General features: G+C 47.2%; 2 protein-coding genes across 3 annotated transcripts in view; one reads left to right on the top strand and one right to left on the bottom strand.

The window, feature by feature from the left end:
* RHBDF2 (rhomboid 5 homolog 2) overlaps positions 1 to 16665 on the top strand; it is a 44376-nt gene extending 27711 nt beyond the window's left edge. For both annotated transcript variants that reach the window (XM_021002528.2, XM_021002529.2), the window contains exons 3-19: positions 476 to 662; positions 1145 to 1272; positions 1934 to 2129; positions 3288 to 3491; positions 4581 to 4709; positions 5276 to 5403; positions 6111 to 6305; positions 7527 to 7638; positions 7893 to 7967; positions 8696 to 8857; positions 9634 to 9743; positions 9896 to 9959; positions 10062 to 10156; positions 10559 to 10634; positions 10951 to 11051; positions 14104 to 14257; positions 14986 to 16665. In XM_021002528.2, coding sequence (XP_020858187.1) covers positions 519 to 662; positions 1145 to 1272; positions 1934 to 2129; positions 3288 to 3491; positions 4581 to 4709; positions 5276 to 5403; positions 6111 to 6305; positions 7527 to 7638; positions 7893 to 7967; positions 8696 to 8857; positions 9634 to 9743; positions 9896 to 9959; positions 10062 to 10156; positions 10559 to 10634; positions 10951 to 11051; positions 14104 to 14257; positions 14986 to 15405 — 2493 coding nt within the window. In that variant the 5' untranslated portion in view covers positions 476 to 518 and the 3' untranslated portion in view covers positions 15406 to 16665. The remainder of the gene's footprint in view (positions 1 to 475; positions 663 to 1144; positions 1273 to 1933; positions 2130 to 3287; positions 3492 to 4580; positions 4710 to 5275; positions 5404 to 6110; positions 6306 to 7526; positions 7639 to 7892; positions 7968 to 8695; positions 8858 to 9633; positions 9744 to 9895; positions 9960 to 10061; positions 10157 to 10558; positions 10635 to 10950; positions 11052 to 14103; positions 14258 to 14985) is intronic.
* Positions 16666 to 17663: 998 nt separating this feature from the next.
* AANAT (aralkylamine N-acetyltransferase) lies at positions 17664 to 19962 on the bottom strand. Its single transcript, XM_021002574.2, has 3 exons — positions 19610 to 19962; positions 18754 to 18908; positions 17664 to 18130 (listed from the first exon to the last, which is right to left on the bottom strand). The coding sequence occupies exons 1-3, from the start codon at positions 19815 to 19817 to the stop codon at positions 17825 to 17827; spliced, it is 669 nt and encodes a 222-aa protein (XP_020858233.1). The 5' UTR covers positions 19818 to 19962; the 3' UTR covers positions 17664 to 17824.
* Positions 19963 to 20559: the final 597 nt, after the last annotated feature.

Below are 20559 nucleotides of genomic sequence, written 5' to 3'. Positions count from 1 at the left end.
CTAAGCGTGTACTATGTGCCAGGCACTGTGCTAAGCACTTTTTAAATGTTACCTGATTTGATCCTCATAACAGCCCTGGGAGGTAGGCACTATTATGATCCCCATTTTAGGGGATTCCCTGGTTGAGGAAACTGAGGCGGACAGAGGTTAGGTACTTTGCCCAGGGTCATACAGGTGGTAAGTGTCCAAGGCTGGATTTGAACTTAGGTCTTCCTTACTATCCCCTGACTGTCTGCCTCTTGGGCATCTTGGATGTTCCTTTCTGGGCCTATCCTAAAAGAGTTGCCAGCCAGGTTATCTACCCTATCTAGTCTGACCACATCTAATGTTCATTCCCCTTATCTCTTCTTTTTATATATATATTTTTAAAGAAATGTTTTTTTCTTTGTGAGGCAGTTGGGGTTAAGTGACTTGCCCAGGGTCACACAGCTAGTATATGTATGTAAGACTGGATTTGTCCTTATCTCTTCTTTAGAGAGCCCACTGGGGTGTATGAATCCTCTCTTGTCTGCCCTGCAATGGCCTCCAGTGACCAGAATGGAGGAAGTATCTCCTCTTCCGGTAGCCGTCTACAGAGCCGAAAGCCACCCAACCTCTCCATCACTATCCCACCCCCGGAAGTCGCAGCCATGGGTGAACAGGACAGCATGCTCCAGCCTGAGGTAAAGGGAGGAGAGGAGGGGATGGGGTTCGAGGGGAGATGTTACCAAGACTGGCTCATGACCCCAGCCTCGCCTGTCTGGCACCATGTTATAGATAGAGAGCTGCCTTCTAGTGGGTAACTAGTGTGTTCACAGAACAGCAAGCAGGCATGAGGCTGGCTAGATGAAGATTTGTTGCTTCTTTGTTAACTTCTTACATCTAACCTAGGACCCCAAGCTCAGGGTCCTTCCCTTCCTCTCCCAACAGTGTTCAGGATTGTGGGCAGAGGCAGCAGCCCCTTCCCCTACCATAGTGCCACAGGTCACAGTGAAGTGTTCTCGTCTGAGACCGAAGTGCACTCCTTCACCCCAGTTTTGTGATATCCTTGCCATTTGGATGCAGGACAGAACAGAACCCAAGACTCTGATTTCTAGGAGATATTCAAATTAGAGAACTAAAAATCTCTTCCCTGTCCCTTTTGCTTCCTCCTTGCCCCTTCCAGAGGCCTAGGAACCCAGCCTATATGAAGAGTGTGAGCATGCAGGAGCCTCAAGGGCGCTGGCACGAAAACAACTCAGATCGGCGTCCTGGCTTTCGTCGCCAGGCCTCCCTATCCCAGAGTATCCGAAGGTGAGGACCAGACTTTAATCTATCACACACCTCCCTAGGATCCTGAAGCACCTAAGTAAGTCTCTTGAGGGCAAGTAGTAATAATCCCTTGTGTTTATATATCACTCTCACTTCCTAAGTATGTTTATATTCATTATTTCATTTTATCCTTATGACATTCTCCTGAAGGAGATAGGGGAAGAATTTTTAGCTCAACTCTACAGATGGGAAAGCCCAAGCCCAATGAGGATAAGTAACCTCCCTAAAGTCTCCCAGGAGTAGAACCTGGTCATGGGCTCAAAGAGAAAGAGTAAGCCTTTTATTGAAGTGGAGTGATTCATCCCTCCTGTGCACACACACACACACACACACACAAACACACATCCATGGCAGCTAGGTGATACAATGGATAGATCACTGGCCCTGGATTCAGGAGGACCTGAGTTCAAATCTGGCCTCAGACACATAATGCTTACTAGCGGTGTGACCTTGGGCAAGTCACTTAACCCCATTGCCTAACCTAAAAAACAAAAAAACCCAAACACACATCCATGCGCATCCCCTCTCTCCTCTGTTCCCTTGAGACCTTTCTAAGCGGGTCGGTGAGGTGGTAAACACTTGGTTGGAAGGGACTTGAAGCTTCCTCTAGACATATGCATTAGATCTGTGTTTGCTCCTGCAGGGGCACTGCACAGTGGTTTGGCGTCAGTGAGGATTGGGATGGAAAGCGTCAGAATTGGCATCGCAAGAGTCTCCACCACTGCAGTGTGCGCTATGGAAAGCTGAAAGCCTCCTGCCAAAGAGACCTGGAGCTCCCCAGCCAGGAGGTGCCTTCTTTCCAGGGTATTGAGTCTCCCAAAGCCTGCAAGATGCCCAAGGTACAATCCAGTGTAACAAAGCCCCTGGTATATGTAGATCGTTGTGCTAGATACAAAATACAGATTTTTTTAAAAAGCATTTGTTAAGCACCTTCTGTTTACCAGACGTGGCATTAGGTTCTGAGCATAAAGGGACAAGAACAGAAATAAAAGTATCTGTCCTTAAAGAATCAATCAATCAATGAACATTTATTAAGCCCCTACGATGTGCCAGGCACTGTGCTAAGTGCTGGGGATATAAAAAGAGGCAGAACACAGTGCCTGCCCTCAGAGAGCTTACATTCCACTGGGAGAAGGTAACATGTGCCTAGATAGGTATTTGCAGTGGAAAGAGAGCTAGATTAGGAGTCAGAGAACCTGGGTTTGAATCTTAGCTCTTCTTCTTACTACCTCTGGGCCCTTGGGCGAGTTAACCCCTGTGAGCCTCAGTTTCCTCATCTGTAAAACAAGGGGATTGGACTGGAGGATCTTTAGGATCCCTTCCAGTTCTAAGTCCATGATGATGATGATGAAGTAAATGCTGTATATAAAGTATACAAAGTAATTGGGTTGAGGCACTAACAACAGGGAGAATTAGGAAAAGCCTCTTGTAAGAGATAGCAGTTGAGTCGAACCTTGAAGAGAGCCAGGGGTCCCAAGAGGCAAAGGTGAGGAGGGGGGAGGAAGAGCATCACATACACAGGAGACAGCATGTGCAGAGGTATAGATAGGAGATCAGATTTCATGTACAAAGCCCATCAAGTGGTCCCATTTAGTTGGAACATAGAATGTGTGAAGAGGATTAATGTGGAATCAACCAGCCTGGAAAGAGAGATTGGAACCTGATTGTAAAAGGCAGTAAGGAGCCTCTCGTGAGGGGAAAGATATGGATAGCTGTAGTACATAATATTACACAATCATGCAGTAGAGAAGTGCAAAACACAATCCTCTGTGAGGTTTGGAAGGATCAAGGAAGGCTTCGTGGTAGAAGTTGCATTTGAATTGGACTTAAATTCATCATGGAGTATAAGAGTACAGTGTTTGTTCAGGGGGCAGGGAGTTGTCCAGATTTGAGTGGGTGTATATCTGTGTCTGTTTTGGGGGTCCCAGTGATGCGTTTATACCAACAACCTGTGTAATTGCTTGTATTTCCCATACTTGCTCTCTTTGCACCTCCAGATTGTGGATCCACTCGCCCGGGGCCGGGCATTCCGACACCCAGATGAGGTGGACAGGCACCACCCCCCGATGCCACCACTGACCCCAGGCGTGTTGTCCCTCAGCTCCTTCACCAGTGTCCGATCGGGCTACTCACACCTCCCCCGTCGAAAGAGGATGTCTGTGGCCCAAATGAGCTTTCATGCTGCAGCTGCTATCCTCAAGGTGAGCTGTTCACAGCCCTCTCCCAGGTCCTTGATTCACTGTGGTGTGATGGAAAGACCCCTAGATTTTAGTTGGAAGATCTGGGCTCAAATCCCAGTTCTGTCTCTTCTTATCCAAGTGACTTCTGGACCTTGTCAACCTTGTCAACCTAGATTAAATTAGATGATGGCTGAGGTCCTTTAGGGTCCCTTCCAGCTCTAAATTTCTGCAGGCAGAATCTGCTTCCTTTCTCAGGCCAGCATCTTCTCCATGTTTTCCTCTTCCCTGTTCTCTTTTTCTAGTCTCATGCCTGGTTGCTTACTCTGTCCACTGGCCTCTGGCCATGTGATCAAATCCCTAGGCAGCAACACTGAGGTACTACCATCTTGCAACTGGATCCCTTCCCCCTAACTTTTACTCCCAGCTCTCTATCTCCTTTTCTACTCAACTACTTGGTACCCCCTCTCTCTGGCTCCCATAACTACTTTCCATGCTTTCATCAACATCCAGAGAAAGACAGCTGTTGACTGGGGAAAAGGCAGGATAGAACCCTGGGAATGGAAAAGCATAGGACCCTAGGTCCTTGGGGATCCCGTAACATGTGTTGTTAATAGTGGTACACCCAGCTACCCAATCAGAGTGGTGGCATCAGTTCTTGAGGAGAAAGCAAGGCCTGGGAAAGGATGGAAGGATTTGGGGGGACAGAGGGACGTACAGAGAATGACAATGTTAATATTCCTTGTCATCCCCCTCCACCCCCACCTCCAGAGATTTTCATTATATAACTATTTGAGAGTTATCCTAGAATCTTCTCTCCACCTCCCTATTTATTTCCCCCATTTCAACCATGTTTCACCCACTAAGATGTTGCCACTGGTTAATTGATGGAGAATGGCAATCAGTTCCTTAGGTAGGTTGGGAGAGGAGGGCTGCAGGTGGAAGATGTTGACTACCTTCCTCTAAACAGCTGTACAAGGTTGGGAGGGGAGTGAATAGGAGCAAGGAAGAGCCCAGATGTTCTGTGAGCTGGCCTTGGGAAGGTAGCGGTGGGAGAAGGCTTTGAGGCTTGTGTCAGCACACAAGCTGACCCTTGTTCTCTCCCCTGACCAGGGCCGATCTGTGCTGGAGCCCACGGGCCAGAAGCGCCGGGTGATCAAACGAAGCTTTGCCTGCACCAGTTTCCATGAAGAAGATGTGGTGGATGGAGTGGACACATTTGACTCCTCATTTTTTAGTAAGGCAAGCATGGGGTTCTGTGTCCCTCCTACCTCTGGCCTGGGATAAGGGGCTGGGAGAGGCTGGGGAATGGACTCAAAGAGAATCTTGCATTTTAAGGTTTTCCAGCCAGCTAGGTGGCACAGTGAATAGAGCACTGGCCCTGAAGTCGGGAGTACCTGAGTTCAAATCCGGCCTCAGACCAAACACTTGACACTTACTAGCTGTGTGACCCTGGGCAAGTCACTTAACCCCAATTGCCTAAAAAACAAAACCAAAAACATTTTAAGGTTTTCCTTTCTTAGTGCTAAAGTGCCCTGAGAGCCAAAGGAGCAGACCATTGTTTGGGATGACGTGTCAGCTATTCGGGCTTCTCTTAACTGTCGAGCCCCAGGCTTTGTTCATAATGTGATACTTTGCCTAACTCTGTACTCACAGGCATGGGCCGGGTCATTGGCCCTTGACCTCTTCTGCAGATCCCACGTGTTCCCTCCCTCTTTCCCCAGATGAGTCCTAGTCCTGAATTTGCCTTGAGAGGATTGGGAAGTGGTTCCTTACCCTGTCTCACTCCTCTTTGCCCCCTCCTCCAGATCGACATGCAGGAGATGTATTCTATGCCTGATGATGTCTTTGAGTCACCCCCACTCTCTGCCAGCTACATCCGAGGGATCCCACGCTCTGCTTCCCCCCAGTCCCCTGAGGGGTTACACATTCCCCTGTGAGTATAGTTCCTAGAGTTCTCATGAAAGTGAGGGGTGTTACTAGGATGGGGGAGGGAAGAGATAAGACTGCAGAGGGGTTGGTGAGGTCACCACCGTCCCTTGCTCAAAAGCCACTTGCATGCTTCTATTGCTTTGGATACTGTAATCAGTCAGTCAGTAAATGTTTATAAAGCATCTACTGTGTGCCAGAAACAGCAGCTATGTGCCAGGCACCGGGGAATCAAAGAAAGGTAAAAGATAGTTCTTGCTCTCAAGAGGTCTCATAGTCTAATGGGGAAGACAACATGTAAATAACTACGCACCATATAAAGTAAAAATGGGAACAAATCAACAGAGAGGAGGTATTCGAATTAAAAGGGATTGGGAAAAGCTTCCCGTAGAAGGTGGGATTTTAGCAAAGACTTGAAAGAAGCCAAAAAATGGAGATGAAGAAGGAGAGTGCTCCAGGCGTGGAGGAAGAGCCAGAGAGATGCTCAGAGTGTATATGATGTAGGAGAAAATCTATGTCCAGGGCAATTTCTCTGCCCCGTTACTTCCTTCCCAAATGGGACACAGCCAGGAAAAACAAGCATAGCACTGGATCCATCTATTGACCCCAAAATACTTTTTAACCCCTAAGGGCAGTCACTGAACATCTGGGCCTGGGGTGGCATGGGGTGGGGCCTTCTTAGATCTGATTGTCATCCTTCCCTCTCTACCCCAGGAAGGAATATACCCAGGCCCCACCTCCCACCACCAAGCGGGGCCAACGCATTGCCTCCAAGGTTAAACACTTTGCCTTTGACCGGAAAAAACGACACTACGGGCTGGGCGTGGTAGGGAGCTGGTTGAACCGGAGCTACCGAAGAAGCATCAGCAGTACCGTCCAGCACCAGCTAGAGAACTTTAGCAGCCACCGGTGAGAGGGGTAAGGGGTGGGTGTGGCCTTACAAGAGCATCAGGGGCCTTGACACCACTATCCACTGGCACTCTGTAGTCAGCATTGATTGATCAAGTGTTCCTTTGACCCAATCTTAGGGCTTCTAAGGAGAAAGAAAGTAGAGGAAAGCCAGACCCTGATCTCAGGTAGCTCTGTTTTCTAGGGAAGGCAGAAGGGCATATGCATGCAGAAGCTACCCGACAGAAACAAAAATTTTAATATAACTGATCTTAACCATTCAGAACCATATGGCAAATCAGTGTATGGGAAGGGTTGTGCTGGGCTGACCAGGGTCGCTTAGATCAGTACTCGGGGCAAGATAGATAAGGTCACCAGAGTAGATGGCAGCTCCTTTGTTCAATAAATATTTATTAAAAAAACCCTACTGTATATACACAGCTGAAGGCTTTACGTTCTTCCCTGCCTTCTACCATTCTTGATCCCAATAGTATGAAATTAACATAATAGTATCAATATCAAATTTCCTGGAGTAAATTAAATGCCTTTTAACTATTGTCACTATACCCTTTCCTTTTGTCCCCCTTTAATAGGAGGTTGTATGTTTTTTGTTTTGATATGGTTTTTGAGACAGTGAGGTTTAAGTGACTCACCCAGGGTCACATAGCAGTAAGTGTCTACGCTGAATTTGAATTTCTTTCTTTTTTTTGCTGTGCAGTGGGGTTAAGTGACTTGCCCAGGGTCACACAGCTAGTAAGTGTTATGTGTCTGAGGCTGTATTTGAACTCAGGTCCTCCTGACTCCAGGGCCGGTGCTCTATCCACTGTGCCACATAGCTACTACCCCCATATGCTTTTCACTAAAATATCCACCACCTTAATTTAAGACTGCAGTGTATTTAAATTTTTTCCAGTTTGGAAAAAATATATAAGAAGTACCAAAAGTTAACTAATTGGTGAAATTTTTTGGCACTCATTAACAGTTAGATATGAGAATATAATATTCTACATTGAAATAAAATCAGTGATTGATAACATGTAATAAAAATCAATCTGAGGTTAAAAAAATAAAGTCCTCACTTTTGTTCCCTGCTCACTGTTTGTACTCATCTATGGCTTCTTTGTGTCTTCCTTAACCTTGGTTGAGGGCAGGGGTCAAAGACAGTGGTCTAGGGGTTCCTCAGTGCTCCTTAGAGTCTCAGATCCAGTGACTCCTCCTGACCACACACTCTTCTGCCCCCAGGCCATACTTTACTTACTGGCTAACTGTTGTGCACATCCTGATCACGCTCCTGGTGATTGGTACCTATGGCATTGCCCCTATTGGATTCGCTCAGCACGTCACCACCCAGCTGGTGAGTTGGGGCAGGAGTCCAGGGTTAGGCAGTACTGCCTAGGAGGGAAAGTGGTCTGGATTGAAATTTTTAGTTTTTGCCCTTGGATGCCCTGTGAAAACCTTGCTTGTGTCACCCAAGTCAGGAGAGGGCCTTGCCCAGGCAAGACAGCCCTTCCTTTGACAGCAGGGTACTAACACAGCTAGTCATCCCAACCAGGACCCTCCCCAGGGTCTCTGGCAGGGTGATAGCCCTTCTTAAACCTCCCCCTGCAGGTGCTAAGGAATAAAGGCGTGTATGAGAGCGTAAAGTACATCCAGCAAGAGAACTTCTGGATTGGCCCAAGCTCGGTATGAAATTCAGAACCCACAGTCGAGGTCACGGGGAATTCAAGTTCACATTCAGAGAACCACTTCTCAAGCGGTTCTGTGTTAAGTCACTGGGAAGACAAAAGGAAGCTACTTTCCGCCTTGGATTGTCTTGAGCTTTTCCCTTATCCTGTGGCCAAGGCTGCCTCTCCCCCCAGCTAGGTCACTCGGTGCTTTGTAGGAGGTGCCTAGCCCAAGCAGAGACCTCGGTTATACTTTGCATGGGAGTGGCAGTGTGGCCAGGTATAGTGCTGGACCAGAAGAACCTTAGATCTTCCAAGTCATCTGTCTGCCACGTGTTTCCTTTGCACCCATCTCTTACCTAACAACTACAAGAATAACAATGGCTAATAATTATATGACATTTTTAGGTTTGCAGTATGCTTTACAAACATTATATCATTTAATCCTCACAACTGTCCTGAGAGTGCTATTATTATCCCCATTTTCCAGCTGAGGAAACTGAGGTTGAGAGAGATATAGTGACTTGCCCACGGTCACACAGCTAGTAAGTGTCTGAGGCAGGATTCAAACTCAGATCTCCCTGGTCCCAAGTACAGTACTGGCCTTGGAGATCCTCAGTCAAGGGATCTCACCTTTCAGAAAGGGACTTCTCTCATTCTGGGCTCCTCAAGGGTGAGGATGTGGGCAGGAGTAGCATCCACTTTCCTACAGACTTAGTTCTCTTTCCCCCATGTTTCCAACCCCAGATCGACTTGATCCATTTGGGAGCCAAGTTCTCCCCATGCATCCGGAAAGATCAGCAGGTCGAGCGGCTGATCCAGCGTGAAAGAGACCTGGAACGTGACTCAGGCTGTTGTGTCCAGAATGACAACTCGGGCTGCATCCAGACTCAGCGAGCAGACTGCTCAGTATGGGAGTGGGGAGGGGAAGGTGGTGGGGAGGGAGCACCTCTCTGGGCCAGGGCTGGTGGGAAGGAAGTGGATGTGGGACCTGGGGAGCAGAGGCTGTTCAGGCATCCTCAGTGGTAGCTGCCCCTTAGTATATGTAAGGTAGAATCTTTGCTTTCGAGTTGGATGGAAACTGAGGGGCCATCTCATTCTACCTCTTCATTTTTTATAGGTGAGATAAGGCCTGGGAGAGTTAAGGCACTTCCCTAGGGTCCCTCAGGTCAGAGACAAGATTTGAACTCATGTCATTAGCAGTATCAATTTGCCCTGCTCTTTGTTTCTTTGTAAATGTTTTTATGTCTTTCTAGTTGTGTTTCTTACCTTTCTCATCAGACTAGTCTTTCCCCCAAGCTCAGACTACTTCTCCCTTTTTTTGGGGGGGGGACAAATGGAGTTAAGTGACTTGGCCAGGGTCACACAGCTAGTGAGTGTTATGTGTCTGAGGCTATATTTGAACTCAAGTCCTCCTGAATCCAGGGCCGGTGCTCTATCCACTGCGCCACCTAGCTGCACCCCTCTCTTCTTTGTCTTACTCCATAATACTTATCACAGAGCTTTCTATGAATGCAGGAATCTTTCATACATAAGTTTTGATTAACTTCTCCCAGATTCAAAAAAACCTGAAGCTGAGACCCTTTTTGTACCTGGTGTCAAGACCTTTTATGGACTTAAACCTTTGGAAGGGTAAAGCTAAAACCCTCTTTCTTAGGCATAACTGCCCCTCTCTTACTTTCTAGGAGACTTTGGCTACTTTCACTAAATGGCAAGATGACACTGGGCCCCCCATGGAGAAGTCTGACCCAAGCTTGAGGCGGACATCAGGGGCCGTTTGCCACCAGGACCCCAGGTACAAATTGGACCAACCTTCAGAACTGAGGCTGTTGAACATGTAGGCTCTAGAATGTGTTTTCTAAGCAGCAGCAGAGGAACAGAGATGGGGCATTGAAGGGACAGTGCTGTGGTCATTCTACTGTGGTCTCTTTTCTCCCTCCCCCATAGGACATGTGAGGAGCCAGCTTCTAGTGGTGCCCATATTTGGCCAGATGATATTACCAAGTGGCCAGTGAGTAACTTCTTGTGATTCAGTGGGGAGTGTGAGTGTGTATATATATGAGAGAGAGAGAGAGAGATGGTATACCACCTACCTCCCATGTGTTCTTCTTAGATCTGCACGGACCAGGCCAAGAATAACCACACTGGCTTCCTTCACATGGACTGCCAGATCAAAGGTCGCCCTTGTTGCATTGGTACTAAGGGCAGGTGAGCACAGTGAGCAGTGAGCATTTTCTCCCCACACCCTGAGATTTTAGGGGATCTCATCCCAGGCCTATCTCCATATGGTTCCTGTGAGATAATCATTTTCCTCCCAGGATTTTTGAAGCTCTCCTACCCCCATCCCTCATAATTGCTTCCTTTCCCTTCTCCTCTTCTTTCCTGGCACTTTTCCAGGTCTAAGAGGATGGACCAGAGGAGTCCTTCCTTAGACAGGGGTGCCAGGGCACTTGGCTGTAGAGGCAGCTTCTTATCTTCTCTAGGCTGTTAGTGTTGGAGGCTTGGGGAGTGGAGGACGGGGTGGGGATAGGGTAGGGGAAGAAAGGTCTTTTGGAAGGCAATGGAGGCAGAGATGATACCAGGGTCTTAACTCCTTCTAATCTCATCTAGCTGTGAAATCACAACCCGGGAATACTGTGAATTCATGCATGGCTATTTCCATGAAGAAGCAACACTCTGTTCTCAGGTGAGCTAAGGACCAGTGAGAACCAAGTACATGGAGTTCTCAGAAAGGGAACTAAGGTATTTTGATCAGGGAATGAGGGACTGGCATCCATGGTCCTCCAGTAGCCAAAAGTCTAGTCACTTTCCTTGGGCTGATACGATAGCATAGCCAAGCTCTAACTCCACTACCCCGATTCTTCTCCCTCACAGCCACTCACTGAAGGTCTCCCGGAGGCTGCAGACACAACCAGTGGCCCAGGTGGACTATAATATCTTTTAAGATTGACCAGTATTTATTCACTCTTCCTACCACCTTCTGCCCAATTCTCCTTTCTTAGGTACACTGCTTGGGCAAAGTATGTGGGCTTCTGCCATTCCTGAATCCTGAGGTCCCTGATCAGTTCTACAGACTTTGGTTATCTCTGTTCCTCCATGCTGGGTAAGAGTCTCTCTCCCACTATAGGTTTTTCCCTGATCCAAAGACAGTGAGCTCCTCTTTAAGGGCTCCTTCTTTGGAGTAGGTAATTTTGTTAGGCAACAGGGAACCACTGAAGAGACTTGAGCACAAAAACGACATGATCAAATCTTTATGTAGGGGAAATGTCTGGTAGTGCTATGAGAGATGGACTGGAGGTTGGAGGAGAGAGTGGAGGGGAAGACCATTTAGAAGGCTATGTCAACCTTACCAGGCATATAGTAATGAGAACCTCTGCAAGGCTGGTAGCAGTGGAAATAGAAGTCAGGGGGAGAGGTGGGAGAGTTATTTCAGTGATAGAATTGGCATGAGTTGGTCATGGTGACTGGGTATGAGAGTTGAGGGAGATGGCAAGAGTCATAGTTAACATCAAGCTATCAAACATGGATGACTAGGTCGTTGGTGTTACCATTGGCAGAATTGAGAAGTGAAAAGGAGTAACAGATTTTTGGGGGAAAGATGATTCCTCATTGAGCTTGAGATGGGAATGGGACATCTAGAAGAGATATCCTATAGGTAGCTGGAGATCCAGGATGAGAGAGATCAGGGCTAGAGGTAAAGATTTAGGAGCCATCTACATAGAAGTCACTGGATCAAATGAGATGTACAAAAAAGGAAAAGATAGAAGAGAGGGAAGCAGAGAGGGCCAAGGGCAGGACCTGAAATCACCTCTCACGCTAAGGGATTAGGAAGGTGGTGAAAATCTTCTGGAGGAGATAGAGGAAAAACAGCTAGGAGAACCACAAAATGTGGTATCTCTGAAATCAAGGAAGGAATAAGATCCAAGAAGACAACAGTTAATGATGCCAGATGGCTGCAGAGAGGTCAAAAGGGGATAATGGTCTGGAAAAAAAGCAACTGGATTTAGCTGTGAGCATGTTACTTTTTAATGAGGATGTTATGGACGATCTGTGAAAGAGTACTTTACACAGAGTGGTAGCAAAGGAAACCAAGATTGTAAGGGGTTGAGAGGAGAAGTCACCAATAAGTGGAGATGTTAGATATAGACAACTTTTAATTTTAAAAGAATATTTCCATATATAAGGTAGAGCAGAAAAAAGAGGACTATATATATGAAACTGTGAGTCTCTATTACATGCAATTAGCTTTTTTAAGAAATCATAATAAACTTAACCTGTTACTTTCAAAGCTATCCTGCTTGTCTGTGTTTCCTTCTGTACTTTCTTTCTGTTCTTCTCTGGGCATTTTTTTAAAATGCCTCAATAACTTTCTTTTCTGAGCAACTCCTGTTTTCCTGTCAAACCCTCTTCCATGGTAGGAAAAAATAAAAATATAATCCTTGTTACAAGGAGTTGTAGTCAGGTAAAACCAATCCACATATGTCATATCTAAAAATATGTATCTCCTGCACCTTGAGTCCATCACCCCTCTGTCTGGAAGTGGGAAGTATACTTCCATCATCATTCCTCTAGGGCAGAGGTTCCCAAACTTATTTGCCCTACCACCCCCTTTTTAAAAAAAAAATTACTCAGCTCCCCCTGCCCCAAAATTTACTTTCTCTAACCCTTTAGCAGTTTTTTTTTTTAAATCGCATCATTTCCAAAAAATATATATATATATTTTTAAATGATGCATCTTAAAATTAATAATTTACTTTAAATTTGTGGTTTTTTCCTGCATTGAAATTTGAATGACACAGTATTGCATCATGTAACCATATAGTATCATATTGCAAACAAGTCATCACACACACATATTCCTACTGATGCATGCTGGACTTCCTGGCAATGCTCGACATGCTTGCCTGCCAACATTTGCTTGTTAAGACCTGTCAGCAGACTTGACCATTGATCAGTTATAACTTGCATCTGGGTTAACAATACTTCCAATGGCCTGAACCTTAGTAGGGGGGAGGAAGCAGGGAATATGGTTAAGGGCTTGAGCCAAAAAGGTTTGGAACAGTAGCTTTGGAGAATAATATAGGAATTTGCTAAGCAGCAGTGTACGTTCACTTGCAAGTGCACCCTCTAGATGGTAGTAGTAGAATCAGCTTGCTGTTATGACTCCCTAGCAATGTTCATCCACCCATAAGTAGAATGGGAGATGGTGGGGATTATCCAGTCTGGAGGAGGTTTTCATCAAGTATTTATTAAGTGCTGTTTGTGAGCAGGTTACTGTGGTAGGGTCTGGAGATACAAAGACAAAAAAACAAACTGACTTTGCCTCCAGGGAATCTATAGTCCATTTTGGGGGTTAGGCATAGGTGGGAATACACTGTGCACACAGATAAGTAAATATAAAGTGATTTGGGGATGAGAGTGAGAATCCAACTGAGGATATCAAAAAAGTATTTGTATGAGGGGAGGGCACCAAGAAAATTCAAGAGGGTGTAGCACAGGAATCTGTGGCCTCAAGGCCACATGTGGCCCTCTAGGTCCTCGAGTGTGGCCCTTTGACTGACTCCAAACTTCATAAAACAAATCCCCTTAATGAAAGGATTTGCTCTGTAAAATGCATTTGTTGAGCAGGAGTTCTGGAGGACACAGGGGAATGGGCTAGTATGGGAGTAAGCCCAGGTGAAGTGGGCCTGAAGGAGTTGGGCTGATCAAAATAGAAAGGAGGAGTCAGAAGGATGTAGGAGGGACATGCAGCTTTCAGCTACTGCCATATTGGAGAGAATAGCTTAGAGAACCCAATATGATGAAACGTAGATTGGGAAGCCATGTTAGCATTAAAAATTTAGAGAAATTGCCTGGCCCCAGAGTTCTGTTGGTTGGGTTTTTTGGTTTGTTTGTTTGTTTGTTTTTGGAGGCAATTGGAGTTAAGTACTTGCCCAGGGTCACACAGCTAATAAGTGTCTGAGGCTGGATTTGAATTCAGGTCCTCCTGACTCTGGGGTGGGTACTCTATCCACCGCACCATCTAGCTACCCTTCAAAGTTCTAAATAAAATGTGAAATTCTGACCTTTGGGAGAAGAGGCCTGCATAGGATCTCAACCTCTAGTATTTTTTAAGGCCCACAGTGATGAAGAAAGACCCTCTGTTCCTGTCTTAGGTTGGGGCATTGCCTCGTGTCTGTGCTTTTCCAAATGACCATTCTGCGGGACCTGGAAAAATTGGCAGGCTGGCACCGAATTGCCATCATCTTTATCCTCAGTGGCATCACAGGCAACCTAGCCAGCGCCATCTTCCTCCCATATAGAGCAGAGGTAGGAGACTCAGAGACATATTGTCCAGTATGAATTCTGTGATCTTGCCATTGGAAATGAACAAAGATTCTTTGGGGGAAATATTGGGCATGGAGGGAGTTGCTATCTCCCATCCCCTTGGTTCCTGGGGGTGTTTGATATGGACTAGGCCCGTGGTTGAAGGACTGTCTGCTACCCAGTATCTCAAAATAAGTGATGAACTCTAAACGCTTTGGCTTCAGGGGAGGGAGAAAGAGTCCCCTACAACACTAAGCAGTTTCTTTTTTCTTTTTTTTGTTCCACCAGGCAATTTCTAAGGAGAAGGTTTGGGGTCAGGGAGTGCATCATAGCTTTGCTTCCCATCCCAGCCATGTTTACTTATGAGGACCTTGCTTCTGTCTAGAAAGCTTTGCTTTCTGCCCTGGCTTGTCCTCTCTAGACCTTGTTTATGTACCAGGATGACACCCCGTATTCCTCCTCTCCTTGATCTCCCGTCAGGGCTTAGCGGGATGATGCCTAATCCTGTAGGTTTAACTGACTGGCCCTCTAATCCCCATGGATGAGGGAGGGAGCGGCAGCTGATGACGCTGACTCACCGGACAACCTTTACTGACTCTTTAGCCTCGTCCTTGATTTGCTCCCTGACTGCCTAGGAATGGCCCCAGTCTTTAGCCCAGCAGTTCTGGTTACTGTGGCTCCCAAGCCTTTAACAGGGCTCAGTGACACTACTGTACCCCTCCTCTCCTCAGGTGGGCCCTGCAGGCTCCCAGTTTGGTGTCCTCGCTTGCCTCTTTGTGGAGCTCATCCAGAGTTGGCAGCTCCTGGAAAATCCCTGGAAGGCCTTCCTGAACCTGTCAGGCATCGTGTTCTTCCTCTTCATCTGTGGGCTTCTGCCTTGGATCGACAACATTGCCCACATCTTCGGTTTCCTTAGTGGCCTGCTACTCTCCTTTGCTTTCCTGCCCTACATCACCTTTGGCACGGGAGACATGTACCGCAAGCGAGCCATGATCCTGGTGTCCCTGGTCATCTTTGCAGGTCTTTTTGCCTCCCTTGTCATCTGGCTGTATGTGTACCCCATCAACTGGCCTTGGATTGAATACCTCACCTGCTTCCCCTTCACCAGCCGATTCTGTGAGAAATATGAGCTGGACCAGGTGCTGCACTGACACCCTTCCCCGATCCTGGGCTCCAGGCCTGCTCAGGATGGACAGCCAGGAGAGGCCCTCTTTTTGGGTATCTGGTGCCCCAGAGTTTGGGGCCATAGAGGAGAAAGGGAGAACGTGGCTTCTCCCAGGGGAGCTCCATGGAACTCTCCTTTCCCTCTACTGGGAGGCTACGTGAATGTGGTGGTAAAATCCTCCTGGAGTCAGAGGGCACTCACTCACTGGCAACTCCTAGAAGGGGTTTGGGGCAGCATTCACTTGATGTGGATAGGTCAGGCAAGAGGAGGCTCCTCGGGTTCCCAGCGGCATTTTGGGAAATGGAGTCCCCACTCTCTTTTACACCCTCATGTTCTTGACTGAGACCTGTTAGGGGAGGTCCAGGCAGCCTACCCCTAGGGAGCTTGGTTCACACAGATTCAGGTCCCCTTGCCTTCCCTACACCACCATTAGGAAGCCAGGAAATCTTTTCCCCCACCTCACACGCAGGGAGCTACTTTTTAAAAGACCATCTGAGATTGTCTTGGATGGTTTTCTTTTCCACCCAGGCCTCTATGGTTATGCTTAGCCATAGCCTGTCCTGGTGTCTTCTCGCCCTTCAGTACCTTTAATCCATTCCCAGCCTGAGGAAGCCTTTTCTGTGCAAGGTCTCTCCTTCTGCCGAAGCTGCCATAGACTGTGGAAAGGTCTGAAGGGCCAGATTTCCTTCCTGAACCTCCCCATCCCCAGACTCCCATAGAAACTTTTCAGTGGTAGATGGGGTTGTCCCTCCTTCTCCATCTTCCCTGCCTCACTGCCTCACCCTGAGGGCTTCTGATGAGCTGTCTTGGGGTTGCAAACCTTTCTTAGATGGAATCCATACTAGGAAGCTTGGTGGATGCCCTTAAGAGAGAGAAAAGGGGAGGGACAGGGACAGGAGGAGAGATTAAGAAGGTAAAAATACTCTTTGGCTGGGAATGGGCTAGATCTAGGAGTTGGAGGCCTCCTGATTCTATCCTTCATCTCCTCTTCCCCTTTCACCTCCTACTACTGACTGAGATTCTTCAGCAACACTCCCCAGCCTCAATAGCTTTCTACCTCACAATACACCCAGTGATGAGGATGGAACCTGGCTAGCTTTGGGAAGCTGATTCAAATTTGGAGAGTTCCTTTTTTTTTTTTTACTGGTTCGTTTTGGAATTATTATTTTTAAAACTTAAGCCAGTTTAGTGGTACCTGTTATGGACAGTATCACTAGTTAATTAAATATTCTTTATAGAAAACAAAGTGTAAGTTTCATTCTTGGGAAAAAATGTTTATTTTAAATGCAGAAACTAGAAACAAAGCAAAAGCTGAGACTTAGCAACATGAAAATGAACCATGATTGGGATTGATAGGGCCTTAATGGCTTTATTTTACAATACAGTGGGTATGGGTGGGGGAGGGGTGGTGGTGGAGAGGAAGGACACTTTAGTTTAGCCAATTTGTCTAGGAAGTTAAATCGAGAGTTGAAGAGTTTGGAGTTGAGGCAGTTCATGGGGTCATTGCTAGAAAGAGGACCTGGAAAGTTCTGTGTTTGGGGAAAGTTGTAGGGTTCATGTGGGGAGCCCTCTTTTGACTGCCAAGAGAGGAGGTTATGGGAAAAAAGGTTGTCCTTCCCGGTCTGTTCCAATTAAGAATGGAATGTTCTTTTTCCATTCCCCTCCTCCCACATATGCAGGGGGATTTAGAAGCAGCCATGGCACATAAGAAAGTTGTCCCTTCCTGACCAGGAAGCTGCCTTTGAGCTCAGCCAGCATTTCCTTCCATTCCCAGGAAGTGGGAGACATAGAGGGGCCAACTGTCTCTCCCCCATCCCATTGCCTTTCCTAGAGGTGGAAAAAAAACATTCTTAGCAGAGCCCTCCTCCCCACTGTTGGAAGGGCAAGGTGGAACCCTCAGGGATATGTGATTGTGCCCTGGGTTGAAGAAGAAACGCTCACATGGAACATAGAACATTCTCATTTTCTAAATGAAAATTCTGTTTGAATATAGAGTTTCAAATATTGGAGAGAACTTCCCATCTATCTACCCCTTCTATGCTACTGTTCCCATTGGCCTCTCATCTGAACCTGGACTGGACTGGACTGGCCTTGGAGAAGGGAGGTTGCCATCTTTGTGTAGTCCAAGCCCCACCCTGACAATGGAGAATTCCTTTAATGTCTCTTTTAACAATTCAACTAAATTGGGATGGGACTTGGAGAGGGATGGAGGAAAGGGTAGGAAATCTAGACCTGTGTGGCTGGGCTTTGCTGCTATTAAAATCTGAGTAATGGTCATGGCAGCAGTGGCCCTTAAGATCACTTCTTCCCAGTCACCAGAGGGTCTTTATGCCCTTACCAGGATCTAGGAGGACTCTGTGCTTCAGAGGGAAGGGGAAAGTACTGGAGGAAAGGGAGGAAAAGACTTAGCAACCACTGTTTCTTCGAAGGAAGGCATAACCTTGCACTGGGCACTGGAGTTCCGTGAAGGATAGGGTGCCCACCCTGACTGCACACGGCCCTACTATCTGGAAGCCGCATTTCTGATAGAAGGGCACCAAGAAGTCCTCACACATGAGCACAGCCCGGCGAACAGACGACTGGTGGCATAAGTGTTGCAGGTAGCGCCACAACAAGATGGAGCCTTTGCCTTGCTGGCGAAAGGTGTGGTGTACTGCGAGTGCGTGGATGTGGGCAGTGTGGCCTCTGGGCCGATGTAATGTCAAAGACTCCTGGTGGCCAAAAGGGAAGCAATTAAATCTGACTCACTTCTTTTCCCCCACCAAGCCCCAAGAGTTATGCAATCTGTCTGGCCAGGACCTATCTGGGTTGGGGGAAAAACAAGGTGTCCCAAAAAATTAGAGGACCACTTAAGGTGGTCTTGAGAAAGTCTCTGGAGAATCTTAGTGCACTCCTAAGTGCTGGGGCAAGAGGAAATCATTCCAGTTTCCTTATTTTAGCCTTGGAAAGTGGAAGGTGAGGGAAAGGTTTGCTCCTCTGTTCACTGTTGAGAGAGGACATATAAACGAGTTACTTCTCACTCTGGGTAAATAATCTATCTGCAATAGGTCACTGTCACTTAAAAAGAGTCTGAGACGAGGGGCAGCTAGGTGGCACAGTGGATAGATCACCAGCCCTGGAGTCAGGAGGACCCGAGTTCAAATTTGGTCTCAGACCAGATACTTGACAGTTACTAGCTCTGTGTGATCCTGGGCAAGTCACTTAACCCCAATTGCCTTGCAAAAAAAAAAAAAGTCTGGGACCAAGTTGGCTAAGAAGAAGCCTCTCCTAGAGGACTGGGCCTTTCCACATCTCCCATTCTCTGTATCACCACTCCCCACCCCCAGCACCTCACCTGCGTCAGTCTGTCCTGGTCCCAGAGGGAGCCAATGATGAAGGCTACAAGCCGACCTTCCTCAAACCAGCCCAGGGACATCTCTGGGCACAGGGTCAGGAAGTGCTGGATCTCATCTATGTACAGGGGACAGTTGCCAGACACAGAGATGAAAGCTGTGGATGGGAGGAGACGGGACAGATCCATCTATTAGTCACCACTGTATGTGGACAGACAGACCTGAAAGTCCAGGACAACTTAGAAAACAGGTAAAGCTGAAAGGAAGGAAGGAAGGGGAATGTACTTCCTTCTCTCCTACCCCCTTTACTAGGGGTCATCTCCAGTCCTAATACTGGACCCAGATGGCTCCGGAGGACAGAGTGAGGCTGGTGACTTTGCACAGCCCTCCCTCACTTAAATCCAATTCTCATGCATGTCATGGCTTCACCTTCCTGATGTCACAGTCGTCTTCAAGAACAAAGAACGAAAAACAACAGCTGTCTCTACTCTTTTCAGCAATGTTTCAGTATGAAGTGGTTGAACCTGGGCTTAAGAATAGACTCATTTAACCTCCTGCTCTGAAAAAGCACTGAGTTAGGAGACCTGAGCTCTCCCAGCTCTGCCCCCACTCGCCATGTGATTTGGGCCTTGGTTTCCTTCTATTTAAAAGGAAGGGACTGGACAATAGCTATGATTTTTTTCTCACTTTATCATCCCATCCTCTGCCCATAGGACAAGAGCAATCTGAGATATCTCATCTGTACTACTTGGCCCTACTTGCCCCAACATCCACAATCCCCGAGTATTGATTTGGGCCTCATTCAAGTAGAAAAGTAAATTAAAAGAGCTCATCCACACTGCAGGGTCAGTGACTTACCTTCTCGCTCAATCTCAAACACACCGATGGCATCTTCTGGTGAGAGACATCGGAACTCACTGGCCGGGAGTGTGTGACGGCGTTGGCGGCTTGGGGATTCTGAAAGTCCCCAGACTGGGCTCAAGATTCTGGGCTTCTGACGGGGCATGGCATTCAGTGCAGATATCCTGTCTGCTCTGGGGGCCCCTACTGCAACTGTCTCCTCCATCACTAAGGAGCTTTCTTAAGCAACTGGGCGAAGGTCAGAGAAATGGTCCTCTGTGGTTACTTTCCAGAACACCCTTTATAAGAGAACAAAGGAGGTTCCTCATCTTTTCAACAGGTAATGAGATATCTGCCCCATAGCCTTCAAAGTGAATCTCAGCCTTATGGAGTAGTGGGAGACTGGGGTGGACCCATGGCTGGGGCCAGAAAGGAGCTGAGGGGGAGCTCCTGGACACGTGTGCCCATAGCAAGCCACATTCAGGGATTCCTTGAACCACTCTGATATTCAAATGACAAAGCATTTATTAAGCGCTTACTATGTGCCAGCACTGTACTAAATACCGGACGATTCAAAGAGAGGCAAAATAACTCCTTATTTCAAGGAATTCATGATGTAAGAGACAAAATCCAAATAACCATGTACAAATAATATATACTGCTCTGAGGCTGGACCCCAGAAAGCTAGGAGTGGTCAGATGGGGAAAAAATCTTGGGGGGGTTTGTGGGATTCTCAGAGCCACTTACCTGATAAGAATGAGAATGCTAGAACCTTTGGTTTCAGGACCAGTGAATGGAGGCAACTTTGTTCAGGGGACCTCATCCTTTGGTTCTCAGAGAAAAGCCACTTAGTCTGGCTGAGCTCCTCAAAGCAGCTTTCCCGAGCCCCAGGGGAGTAACCTCTACTGGTAATACTGACAGAGGTTCAGACCCTGCCTCTTGAGAACGGCAAGTCTGAGAGGGAGCGG

The sequence above is a fragment of the Phascolarctos cinereus genome, unplaced genomic scaffold (assembly GCF_003287225.1).
Source record: "Phascolarctos cinereus isolate Bilbo 61053 unplaced genomic scaffold, phaCin_HiC Scaffold_5;HRSCAF=322, whole genome shotgun sequence".
NCBI classification, from domain to species: Eukaryota; Metazoa; Chordata; class Mammalia; order Diprotodontia; family Phascolarctidae; genus Phascolarctos; species Phascolarctos cinereus.
The sequence above is the reverse complement of the archived record's forward strand: the minus strand, read 5'-3'. Positions and strand labels throughout refer to the sequence as shown.